This window comes from Xyrauchen texanus, chromosome 43 (assembly GCF_025860055.1).
Source record: "Xyrauchen texanus isolate HMW12.3.18 chromosome 43, RBS_HiC_50CHRs, whole genome shotgun sequence".
NCBI classification, from domain to species: Eukaryota; Metazoa; Chordata; class Actinopteri; order Cypriniformes; family Catostomidae; genus Xyrauchen; species Xyrauchen texanus.
Window position 1 is genome coordinate 24,044,284 of NC_068318.1, and position 13,196 is coordinate 24,057,479.

Genomic DNA, 13,196 nt, shown 5'->3' on the forward strand with positions numbered 1-13,196 from the left:
ATCCCAGATGTGTATGACATGCTTTCTATTGCAAAACACAAAGAAAGTATATTTTAGCTTTTTTGTTCCTAACAATGCAAGTAAATGGTGACCAGAAACTTGAAGGTCCAAAAAGTACATGAAGGCAGCATAAAAGTAATCCATATGAATCCAGTGGTTAAATCCATATCTTCAGAAGATATGATAGGTGTGGATAAGAAACAGGTCAATATTTAAGTATTTTTTTTACTGAAAATCTGCACTTTCACTTCCACATTCCAGTTTGGACGTGACTTTCACATTCTGATTGGGGCTGGTCAAATGTGGAGATTGAAGATGGAATGGATTTAACCACTGGGTTCCTGTATGTTTTACAAACATCTCTAGTTTATCCAGTGATAAGTTTAACTGACATGGGTTGGGATCAGTGCTCTTATCTAATTCTTGTTTTGTATGCAGGGTGGATTCCTGGGTGGTGAGTGTGTATCTGTGATATCATGCACTGCTGTGACATGCATGTGGTCTGAGCTTCAGAGGGGCAGTGATTCAATTTAGTCCTTTAATCCAGAAACAATCACCTCCTCTCATCCCACACACTGCAGCTCTCTGCTCTGCAGTCAATGGAGCTAAGAATTTATCAAAACAGTGACGTACCAAAGGCGGGAACTATCTCATGTGTTGTTTTTTTGTTTTGTATTTTGTTAGATTTCTCAAGGAATTGCAAGTTTTTGAGTGAAGTGTCTAAAAGAACAAAGACAGACAGCCACAAGAAGACAGACCATAATGACATCATCACTGGCCATAACCTTCTCTTTGTGTTATGTTAAGTATCACAACTTGAAATGAAAAGTAACAGTGGTAAACTCTGGAATTTGGGTAATGCTGTAACACTGGTACATTCCTGATTTTATCACACTAAAATCATGTTAACACCTATAATGTTTACATTTGGTGACAATACATCTGAAGCGGTGTGTATTTAAAAAAAATTGAATCCCCCTTTCTCCCAATTTGAATGCCCAATTCCCACTAGGTCCTCGTGGTGGCACAGTCACTCACTTCAATCCGGGAAGTGGAGGACAAGTCTCAGTTCCCTCCGCTTCTGAGACAGTCAATCCGTGCATCTTACCACATGGCTCGCTGTGCATGACACAGCGGAGACTCAAGCTACCCTCCGCGATCAATGCACAACTTACCACGTGCCCCATTGAGCACGAGAACCCCTAATCGTGACCACGAGGAGGTTATCCCATTTGACTCTACCCTCCCTAGCAACCTGGCCAATTTGGTTGCTTAGGAGACCTGGCTGGAGTCACTCAGCATGCCCTGGATTCGTACTCGTGACTCCAGGGGTGGTAGTCAGCGTCAATACTCGCTGAGCTACCCAGGCCCCCCAATGCAGTGTGTATTTGAATGTTTATGGACTGGCCCCATTTACTTCCATTGTATGTGGCATGCTGTAACTGCGATTTTTGCTTTTTCTTTATGAACGAGGGACAAATAATTTTTTATCGTAATTAACATTATGTCACAAATTCTGACCCGGAACTTTCTTTTAAGAATACAAAATACAGAATAAAAGTTAGGATGAGGGATTTCAATACAATGGCCCCATACTTCATCTTGGAAATAAATGTTTTTAAAATGCAAAATAATCAAATTCTTGGGTAAAAAATGTCTTTTGGAATTCTGAACAAATAGTGAGTCAAGAAGATGTTCAAAATCATGAATGGTATTACGTCCGGTTCATTTTTCACACTGGAAATGTAAGGTCAAATGCAGCGCATTGCATTGTGAACAAGCAGAAAATGTGCATACTGTGCACAGGATACATTCAATATGATGCAGAAATAGTAAGACTTGTGCAGAAGGATGCTATGGTGCACACTGCCAAATTGTTATAAAGCTGACCAATGTGGTTTCACTTTGTGAAGTTCTGTGGTCTCAGGTCTTTTTCCCTTGCTCTTCATGGCCCTCTGTTGACTGAGCATAGATATGACTTGCATGCAATTAGAGTTGCTATTTAAATCACAAAGACATGGGTATGCTGCAAGGATTACTGCAAAGGTATGCTATTTTGTATTTTCCAACTAAATATATAAATTGACCACAGTCAGGGTTTTCAATCAGGGGTCTGTGAAGGAAAAGTTTGATACACAGAATTTTGTAAAAAATCTATGACATTTCTAACTTTTTGAATGAACTTCAATGATTTGATAAGCATTATATAATGTTAGTAATTTTGTTGATACAAAAAAAAGTATTATAAATAATACGCTTTTTATATTATGGGTCTCTGTGTTGGCTGAGAGTCCCTGCAGTTTGTAAAGGGTTGAAACCCTTGAACTAAACAGGCATAGAGGCATGGCTGTGAGAGGTACATAAGCAACCCCCAAAAGACCCCTCATTAGCTACTTATTATTAAAGTGTATCATTTAGTTGTATTGCACTGTTTGATATATTTTAGTAAAAACATTTTACGACTTCAGTCTTGACCATTCACTCTCTCATACCATTTGATTCCTGCATTCTTGTATCTGCCACATCTGTCTTCCTTCCCATCACGCGTGCAGTCTCGTTTTGTTCCCAGAAGAGAATGTGTGAGGACTCCGGGCAGTGTGCCCAAAGCCACTTAGCCCACACTTGACTCTTTGGTATCACTCTCTCTCTCTCTCTCTCTCTCTCTCTCTCTCTCTCTCTCTCTCTCTCTCACTCTCTCTCTCTCTCTCTCTCTCACACACACACACACACACACACACACACACACACACACACTATCATAGGCATCTCTCTTCTCTCCTGTCTTCAAAATTCTTTTGTAAACCATAATTGTCCAGTGTTATTTCTCCTTGTACTTCTATTGTTACCCTCTGGCCCATATTTGCATTGACTGCATGAGTAAGAAGACAACGAAATTGAGAAGAACAGACCTTTAATTAGACAACACGTACAATACAGCATTTGCAATAGAATTTAGCTTGCATAATGTATTTCTGTTTAAAACACAACTACCCCCAAAGGATAGTTAACCCAAAAATGTAAATCCACTAATCATTTCCTAACCCTCATGATATCCCTAGTGTGCATGACTTTCTTTCTTCACCAGAACACATTTGAAGAAAAATAGAAAAATATCTTGGGGATCGTGTCATTTTAGAAGACATTAATTTAATCCGCTGGAGTCGCATCGATGACGTTTATGCTGAATAGAAATCTCCATTCACTTGCATTTTAAGGACCTACTAAGCTAAGATATTTTTCTTCATATGTGTTCTGGTGAAGAAAGAAAGCCATATACGCCTGGGACATCATGAGGGTTAGTAAATAATGAGTGTATTTAAATTTTTGGGTGAACTATCCATTTAATTACTGTACATCAGCAGAAAAAGGAGGAGAAAGTTTGTGTATTGATGATGAATTGTTGTTTTTGGGTGAACATTCCTTTTTAATGTTTTATTTGTATTCTTTCTTTTTCTGTCTGTCTGTATTTATTTATTTCTGACCTTCTGTCTTTCCTCGCTGGCTGCATGTTAGATGTCTGTCTGAATTGTGTCACTGTCTGGGAGCAGACAGGCCGACAGGTTGCATCTTCAGCTGTGCATACGAGTGTGTGTGTGAGTGTATGATCAATGGTGCTATGAAGATTGCAGCACATGTTCATTTTCTCACAAGTTCATGGGTGAGCAGGGGGACGGGGGGCTGCAGACTGTACATACTCCAGCTGCTCGGAGGAGTGTAGGGGGAGGGCGGAAGAGGGATGGGCACATAGGCATTACAGTCAAGAGGTGAAGTGTGGATAAACCGAAACACAGCTGAAATGTATAGTAGAAAACGCACCTCAGAAGCAGACTCTTCAAGAACACTGATAGAATAAATCTGGAAACTGCTATGGTTTTTGGATCTTTCACAAAACCGGAGTTGCCTGCCGATGCCTAGAGGTAACATAACTTCAACATCTTAAATTTACCCAGAAACCCTGAAGAATCTTAGCTTTGTAGTAGTATGGCAAAGCATGTATTATTTTGTAACTTTTTTAAATGGGTCACGATAATCTAACCATATAACATAATTTGCCTTTGTTTAGTTATTTATGTGTTGTTGTTTTTTGTTTGTTTTAATGTTACTTTGCTTTAATTGTTTTTAGATGGAAACAAATATTGCGTAGATGTTAATCTTTTGTAGTGTAGGATACTTTCTCAGTTGTTTTGTTGTCATGATGTACTCACCCTTATGTTGTTCCAAACTTGAATGAGTTTATTTCTTCTGTGGAACACAAAAGGAGATTCTGAGATGTTTGGCAGAATGTTAATGACTTACAGTCTCAGTCACCATTTACTTTTTGGGGGAAAAAGGGACAACATTATTCAAAATTTCCACTAAAGAAAGTCACATTGGTTTGAAACAACATTTTTGCATAAACTGCATTAAGTATCAACTTTTCCCCATAAAGTTACCTGGGTCTTGTTCTTCAGCAAAATTCTTCATTTGCTGTCTTTGAAAAATAATGAATCGATTCTCAGTATAATATGTTGAGATTTCCATAGTTTCCATTTTCTTTTCATCTGGGTTATTTTGAATATATGTTCCATTCATAGGAATTTCAGAGTCATGTTTAGTTAAACAAGAAACTTCCTTATGATCCCAGTGGATGGTTGTCAAATCACTTTAGCATGTGTGGGAAATTGGCATTGGTCCAGATGTATTGCAGTGTGTATGTGTGTGTGTGTTTGTCTGTATTAACTCTGTAACTCTGTATGCTCTGATGAGCAATACAGGAACTGTCTACAGAGATCCCATGGGAGAGATGTGCGTTTGCATGTGTGTGTGATGTAGAAGTTGATTGTGTGTGCTAAGATGAAGAATAGACTTCTTAGAATAGAAGCAATGCTGTAATGTTGGTGGGAGAAGGTTTTATAAAGCTCAAAAAGGATCATGGTTTGACTGCCTAGGTGGTCTTACGTGAGAGACAAACTTGCACTGTCGAAAGCACACATCATTTTTAGACACCAAATGAACTTATCTTTATTATAACATTTGCTTTGTCTTTAAAGGTGCACTCAGTAAATTTTTTCTCACTCAAATGAATGAGTCAAACTTTTGGAAAATATTTATGAATAAAATATTTTACACTAACATGAGAGAAATACTCATGTCATAGTAGCCTCAATTGGAAATGGACCGGAAGTGCTCCAATTCTTGGCTCTGAGTCGCTCTCTGTGACAGACACAAAGACTAAAGGAGCAACAAGAAAACCAATAGAAAGTATGAAAAGTCCTGACAGAGTCATTTGTGGGCCAAAGTGATTTTTAAGGACACTGGAACTGTGTTCTTGTATAATCAGTGGTGTTGCCTGCTTAATCAAAAAAGAATGCCTTTGATTGTGCCCTTCACCCCTTGGCATTCAGGCTCCGTATGGCATCTGTGCCTGCTGTGCTCTCTCATGGCACACTCCCTGTTGTCAAGTTGGGGTGAGCAGGAATGCCGGGTTGGGTCACGAGGGGCTACGTGTCCTGGCGGCTGGGATTAGATGCCATAGCAGCATGCCACTATGCAGCGGTGATCGCTGTGTGTGTGGCATTTTGTGCATTTGAACGATGTTGATCAAACCCCCCTCCCCGTGTTGGCCCCATGTATGTTTGTGTGTCAGTTTTTATCACCTTTAACAGATAAATGTACCCTAAACACTGATAAAAGTAGAAAAAACATATAACTGTCAAAGTCAATGTCTGTCAAATATATAGTTACAAACAGGAGAATTTTATTAAACATTTTGCAAAACCAGATGACCCAGAGACTTCTGTGGCTCAAATGGCTAAAATTAATCAGTGAATCGTTTACTTGCACTGAATCTTTTACTTGCACCGATTCACTTAAATTAACAGTCCAACTGAACCAATTCATTAAAACTTTTTGTACATTTGGACAAGATCGATCACCAGCCCTTGTGTTGGCCCATGTCAGTGTAAATTGTATCATCTGAACAGCTAAACCTTAACAGATAAAAACAGGAGCATTTATTGTAATCGGAAATTATTGGTGAATCATTTATTTGCACCGGTTCATTTAACATGAAATGTCCGAATTAACTGATTCACCTAAATGTTTTTTATGTGTTTGTTTGTTTTTTGCTTTTGGGTGTGGATAATCACATCCCCTTGTGTTGGCCCAGTGTCTGTGTTTGTGTCATTTTTATTGCCTTGAACAACATAACCTGAACAGATAAATGGACTCGAATTTATACAATATAACCATTGAAAACATTGTGACAAACAGCATTTAATTTGATATTTTGCTACAAAAAAAGAAGCTTTAAGGACTTAAACTCATTTTTGAATCATTTATTTGAACCAGTTCACTTACATTAACTGTCTGAATGAACCAATTCACTAAAATTCACAAAAACATTTTGTGCATTTGGACAAGGTCTATCACACCCCTCTTGTGTTGGCCCCATTTCAGTGTGTAATTTTTTTAATCATCAATGTATGTTTGTATGTCATTTTTTTACTGCTACCTTTCTATGCTTCATTGTGTAGTTTTGCACTTCTGTTTCACTGATTTCTGTTATGCATGTGGCTTTGCTTCAGGTTTATTTTTTTGGGCATCTTTTGTGTTGGTTTGGACTTTTCGTTGGTGCCCCAGGGTGGCAGTTTGGACATTAGATATTAGTGGTATGTGTTAATTAAAGCTGTGGCTGAAAAAACAGCCTTTCTTTATTCCCACGCCTTTGAGGTCCACTGACTCAGGCCTACCCAGAATCCCCTCTGTGCTTTAGAAGGTCCCAGAGTCTCTTTAATGCTCTGCAAAACAAGCCCAGTGGTTGGGCTTCACTTGAGGGTTTCATAGAGACCAATGCAGGATCTTTTGTGAATGATGAAAGTGAAGGAGATGTTGAGGTTACCCAATACCAAATCAGTATACAACTGTACACTCTGTGTGTACTGTATGTAAAGCACTCTGCCAATATGAAACAGTGTTTGCGACCCATTTTACTTTCATAATCAGACACATTTCTGAATAAAAAAAAGTGAAAATCAGAAAAATGCATGATGGATCTTAGTTTCATCGTTCGGGAATTGGAAAGGAATTGGGTTGTGAAAAGTTGACCTTGTTGCAGTAGATGTTTAAGACCATCACAAATCACCATAAGTACTCATGTAATATCATGTTTTATGCATCCTAATGCACATAATTACACGCTATTACACAAATTCCTTTTATGATGGCATAATGATGTAACTGTCTGTTGATAATGGCTTCTTTGTGTGATCTGAAAGCTAAATGCTTTAATTCTGTTAATGTGAGCAAACAAACAAACCATTAAAACAGAACAAACATCCACAGTCGTGACATGGGGGGATTTTCCTATATGTGACAGCATGGTTGGATGCACCCGCTGAGCGTTTGCCTTGATACCAGTGTTTGCACTCTGTAAAAGGGCCCCATCGTGTCTTTCTCTAATTGATTCCATGTGTGAGTGTGATTCTAAACACTAGACATGTTAAACAGGTATTTAACGCCCCCAGTGAAAACATCAAATAGTGGAAACACCACATTTGGCCACATGTTTCATACAAGGGATCTAAGATCTAAAACATTCATAAAAGATTTTCTGCACTTTTTTAGCATTTTATTGAAGTCCACTTAGTCGAGGCGTCTCAACCAAAAACGAAATTTATCATGATTGTTTCATGACCATATACACCCTTGCTCTGACCCTTAAAGGCATGATGAAATGGCATTCGTAACCCATTTTTCTTCTGTAATGTGACTTATTTCTGAGCAAAAACCGGATATGCTACAAAAACAATGAAGGAAAGTGGCCTTTGCTTACCAGAATGGATCAAGGTGTTTGGAGGGGAGGGGTTGTAAACTAAGAGGACTTGGTGATGTCAGCCATAAAAGGAAAGATGTTTTAGAGTGAGCGTTATTACGTTTCGATGCCAGATTTTCAAAGACATACATTTTTTTCTTTGTAATTACACATCGCCTAGATGCGTTAAAGAAACCGTGCAGCTCACATTACTATGTGCTCACTGGCTGATGTTGGTAGTCTTAAAGATACTAAACGATAATGTAACAAAAAAATATGCACTATAATGTTAGCAATTTCAAGACATTTATTAATGGAATACACTGAATTAAAAAAAAAGTTTAAAAGCTAAAATGCGACCAGTATGATGAAAAACTAATGCTATATATAATTTAGCATTAAATATAATGCTAATATAATTAGTAAAACTTACCTTGAAGGTTATAAGGTCCCTTTGCAATTAAAAGCATTAGCTGAGCAATAATTTCTTTCATATGTAAGCAAAATGGACATTGTTAACAAAATATACCCATATGAATCGATATCAAATTGAATCGGAGTTGGAATCTAGTCAAATCGAATCGAGAGCTTGTGGATTGGAATGGAATCTGGAAATCTGTATCAATACGCAGCCCAGGTAAATAGGTCAACATCAATTTCTGAATGACCTATTTTTTGAGGGAGCTTTTGTGTTTTGAACAGGTATGTCGAGATTGTACAACAAACTGTATTTCAATAGAGCAGGGAAAGTCTTGTTGTTCTTGATAAATCCCCTTTAATGTGTACTTTAAGGAGCAGAGGGAATTTTATTTATAGCTACATGTTGTTAAGAGGATTTGAGTCTCATTACAGACTTGGATGTTGTTTGTGTTTGTCAGTGGTATTATTATATATCAGTAATTCATACCCCTCAGGGGAACAACTAATCACTGGGGATTGTGCTGTAAAGCATAGGGTGAAGAATTCTTGTTCTGCTGCCAGAAACGGCCAAAACAACGAAATTACAATGATTTCGGTCTAAGTAAATGTTGAATTGGAAACATACACAATAAACAACACCAGACTGGAACTATCTGCCATTCATTCTCAATAACACACACATACACAATTCTCTTTCATCATTTTCATCTTAAGTTCTTCCATGCCATGCTGAATAGAGGAAAAGAATGTTTGACTTTCCAGGGCCCTTTACTTTTAGAGATTTTCTCTCTCCCAATAATTTCCTGTCTCTCTCTATATGTCAAGAATGAATAAAACAGACGTTCTATTTAGTATATTGCAGTTAGTTTTTTGGCATTGTGGCAAAAATATGTACTGATAATGAATTTATATGTTATTCAAATCACAGTCTTTATACATTAATGTAGTATTTGTACTTAATTTAATCACTTAAAGGGGATCTATTATGCAAAATTCACTTTTACATGGTGTTGGAACATAAATGTGTGTTGGCAGTGTGTGTACACAACCACCCTATAATGATAAAAATCCACCCAGTCCTTTTTTTTGAATCCCCATTAATCATAAGCACTGTCACAGAACAAACAGTTCGCAGATTCTGTACAAAGTGACATCACTTTGTACAGGCCCTGCCCACGACTGTTGACGGACACTGCCGCACATGTACACCAATTAATAAGTGAACATTACGCAACATGTTCAACATGTTTGATTGTGTGTGTTGTTTTGTTATAGCTCATAGTGAATGTTGTAACAGTATTTGTGTGTGTGTGTGATGCTCATCCATCGTTGCAAAACTGCTAAGAACCAATTCCTGGTTCATTCTCAAAGTTGTTACTTCTGACAGAGTCTCTCCCTCATCAGTGTCTGACTCAGGTTCAAACATATAGCCCAGAACACCATTATTTTCGCTGTCCGTCTTATTGCTTATGATGTCTAGTTATTCAAAGCAGAGATGACAAAATTCCGCCCTATTCTGGATACAGGGCAGTGAGCAGCAGCTCATTTGCATTTAAAGACACACACACAAAAACAGCTCATTTTTATTCCCACCCAAAAATTGGCATTTTTAACATGGTATAATAAATTATTTGTAGGGTATTTTGAGCTGAAACTTCAGATACATTCTGGGGACACCAAATAAATTACATCTTGTGAAAAGGGGCATAATAGGTGCCCTAATGTGCTTAATTGTACTGAAAATAAATCAATCTTGGTCTTAAAGCTAGGGTGTGTAATCCTTTGTAAAGTGTAAAGCTTTAAATGTGATGCTAAAAATGGCCCTAAAATAGGTACTGAGATAAATACAAAACTCTCTATCTTAACAAGATTACATGAAGTGTTTAAATACATATAATTTTTGAAAGGAGGAAGAGAGAGAGAGAGGGAGAGGGAGAAAGAGAGAGAGAGAGTGAGAGAGATGAAGAGCATAATAAAGTTGGATTTTTATTTGGCTTAAAGGTTGAGATGGAGAGAGTTGTAGCAACCAAAGGGAGGAGGTTTAAGAGTGAGTGAGAGAAGCAGAAAGAAAAGGTATGAATGAGAGGAATTAAAGGACAGAGGAGGCAGATATCTGTCAGAAGAACCAAAGAGAAAGTGACTTTATGGTGACTGAGTGGGATTCTGGACTCTGACAAATTCATTGGAGGAAATAAATGCATGTTTCCACATCATGACAATTCCACGAGTACAACCAGTATGTGTAAAAACACTGGTAGATTAGATCTGCACATACAGTAAATGAGCTGGTTTCAAAAAGCTTTAATGCCCAGAGTTGTGTTCAAAGGGAGATTTCTGCAGACATGAGTCAGTTCTGTTTAGCAAATGTGTAATTTCACAGAAGCGTTTAGAGAATCTTGTATGAAAAGGATGTAATTGTCTGATTGTGGTGAGGTCATTTCCTGACCCGTTCACTTTTATGGATATTTTTCGCATTAATGGTTGTCCACAAAATTTCTCAATTTAAATGAACATATATTTTACATAACTACTTTCAGAGCTGTTGATACATTTTGTAGCCAGCACTGCCATTGACCAGGAAAAATAAAAAATGGCACTTCATGTCAAAAAGGTTGCTGACCCCTGCCCTAAACCAACACCAAACCTAACGGTGTCCAAAACCAAAATGCTTATCACAGTCATTATGATGCTATCATGGACCGCGGTACCTAAACCGCAGACATCGAGTCCAAAGTCCAACACTCTTATGACGTGAGCTACCACAGAAGCTAATCACTTTGGAATAAATGTGTAAATGTTACTGGGATGTTCTTTTTGTGGTTCTGAAATTGAATCTGTGCCACATCTATTTTTTTAGATGTTCCTTTTGTAAATAATTCTGGACTGAGATCTCATTACTTATTTTTACTTCTTTTAATAATCTAATTTACGTCAAAGAAGAAATGGTCTCTATTCTTTAACACAGACAATGCTGTCAAAATCCTGTGTTTGTTTGGAAAATATCCAGAGTGATAGCATATAAATGTTATTTTATTGTGCTCTGAGATAAAAGGATTCGCTGATTCTCTGTGTGAACTTAAAAGGAACAATAAATCCTTTACATCCCAGATATTAAATAAGATTATGAAGCCTAATATAAATAGAGATACAATATTGGGATAAGGTTTTTCTCCCTTAATTTTGTTTATTTTATTTATTTTTTTCCCTTTGTGTCATCACTTTATGTCCCTCATTCATATTATTCTGGAAATTGTCTGTACACATGTTTTAATATTGTTATAATTTTTTCTGTTATGTATTGTTACATTCAGTTAATAAAAAAATGTAAAGTGTGTAAATGTAGTTGAGTCTGTATTACAAGATTATTAAATGATGAGTTAGTAAGTGTTTCGATATCATATCATAGCAGTGTGTGAGAAATAGTGTGGAAACGAAGTGTTTATAAAGTCATAGTCAGTCATTGTAGTGTGAAAGTGAATAAAACGCACAGCTGTTGTAGCACTTCTTGTGTTGATTTCACCAGGAATCTGCAGCGAACTGTAGAATGCGGCATGTAAAAATCAGTTTGCAAAAATGTAGTTATAGTAATGTTTATTCCTCAAGACTGTTGAAATAAACAGATATTGTTTCTTAATTGGTTTCTTTTCAGAAATCGAGGCAAAGGAGGCATGTGACTGGCTAAGGGCAGCTGGTTTCCCACAGTATGCCCAACTTTACAAGGGTAAGAAATGGATTTAATAACTATAAACACACCACACATACAGATCTGCCAAAGAATAGCTAGTTGATACGGTGGCCTCAACAAATGTCTCTTGTGTGGTTGCAGCTGTGATGTTAAGTGATGGTAAAAAAATCAGGAATGTGGTTGGACAAGAGAAATAGAGAGAGAGACCAAGAGTGAAGATGACTTATGCTTTGAGTTTGGGATCACATCTATCCCATCCCATCTCAGCTGGGTGGACTGAAGCAAACCTGTGCCCTTTAGTCATTAGTAAGGGTCTAGAATAATTTTTTTAGCATCCTAAATAAACTTCTGATGTAAAATGTTCCTCTGAGGTTTAAATTGAGTTCCAACAGTCACTTAACAGGCTTACCTATTAACAAGCAGACAGCACAAACACTTTACAAACACCATCATCATTACTAGACGGTCACTTTGGAAGAGAGCGTCTTTGATTTCATTCGCTGACATTGCTTACATCAGAAACAAATCCAAATTTTACTCACAATTGCCGCTTGGCGAGTGTTTGGAATCTGGCTCATGTGTTCATGAGCCGATGTATTCTTGATTCTCCAACATTTCAGTCATACTGATAAAAACTGCATTCATACAGCTGTGTGTTTGATTTGTCAGCACATTATTTCTTCCTCTTTCTTTTTTCTGACCATTTTGGGGCCACGGCGAGCTATTCGCATGCTAGAGTTTCTATCCAAGGGCAGGAAGAGGTCATGGGAAAAATATTCATTATCACTACCAGGAAAATGCAGGCCTTTGCCTCAGTCTTCCGCTTAGGCCAATAGAGGGGTCAAGAGGACACTACCCCCCCTCTCTCGGCTCCCCTTGACTCCTCCCTACCATACTGTCAATGAGTGATAAAATGTCAACAATTCTATATTAAATGCCATGTCAATCTCCTTGCTTGCCTCTCATGAGAAAATAGTAAAATGGAAGAGGCTCTATTTGGCCATGTGAGGGCATTATAACATTATTACAGAAATAAAGAACTACCAAATTCCACTAGAGAAACAGAGACTGTTCACCACACCTTAGTGTTGCTTTTATACACCCCTCCTCCTTTTGATAATTATCTGCATTTGCTAGAGCAAAAGCGTGGGAGTGTATGATAACCCCTGGTTCAGTTTCAGAGGGAGTCTGCTGTGTATAATGTAATCAGTGTAGAAGCCTCTGCCAGAGTCTGTGCTTTATATGAATTACACTACAGCTGCTGATGATCTGTGATCCTTCCTCCACAGATGACTGGCT

At 37.7% G+C, this 13,196-nt stretch overlaps 1 protein-coding gene across 4 annotated transcripts in view; it reads left to right on the top strand.

The window, feature by feature from the left end:
* Positions 1-13,196, top strand: part of stard13a (StAR-related lipid transfer (START) domain containing 13a) — a 75,919-nt gene that overhangs the window by 40,187 nt on the left and 22,536 nt on the right. For 3 of the 4 annotated variants that reach the window (XM_052116416.1, XM_052116415.1, XM_052116414.1), the window contains one exon: positions 11,862-11,933. In XM_052116416.1, coding sequence (XP_051972376.1) covers positions 11,862-11,933 — 72 coding nt within the window. Of the gene's footprint in view, positions 1-3,764; positions 3,918-11,861; positions 11,934-13,196 lie in introns of those variants that run through there. The other variant, XM_052116417.1, reaches the window with a different exon arrangement.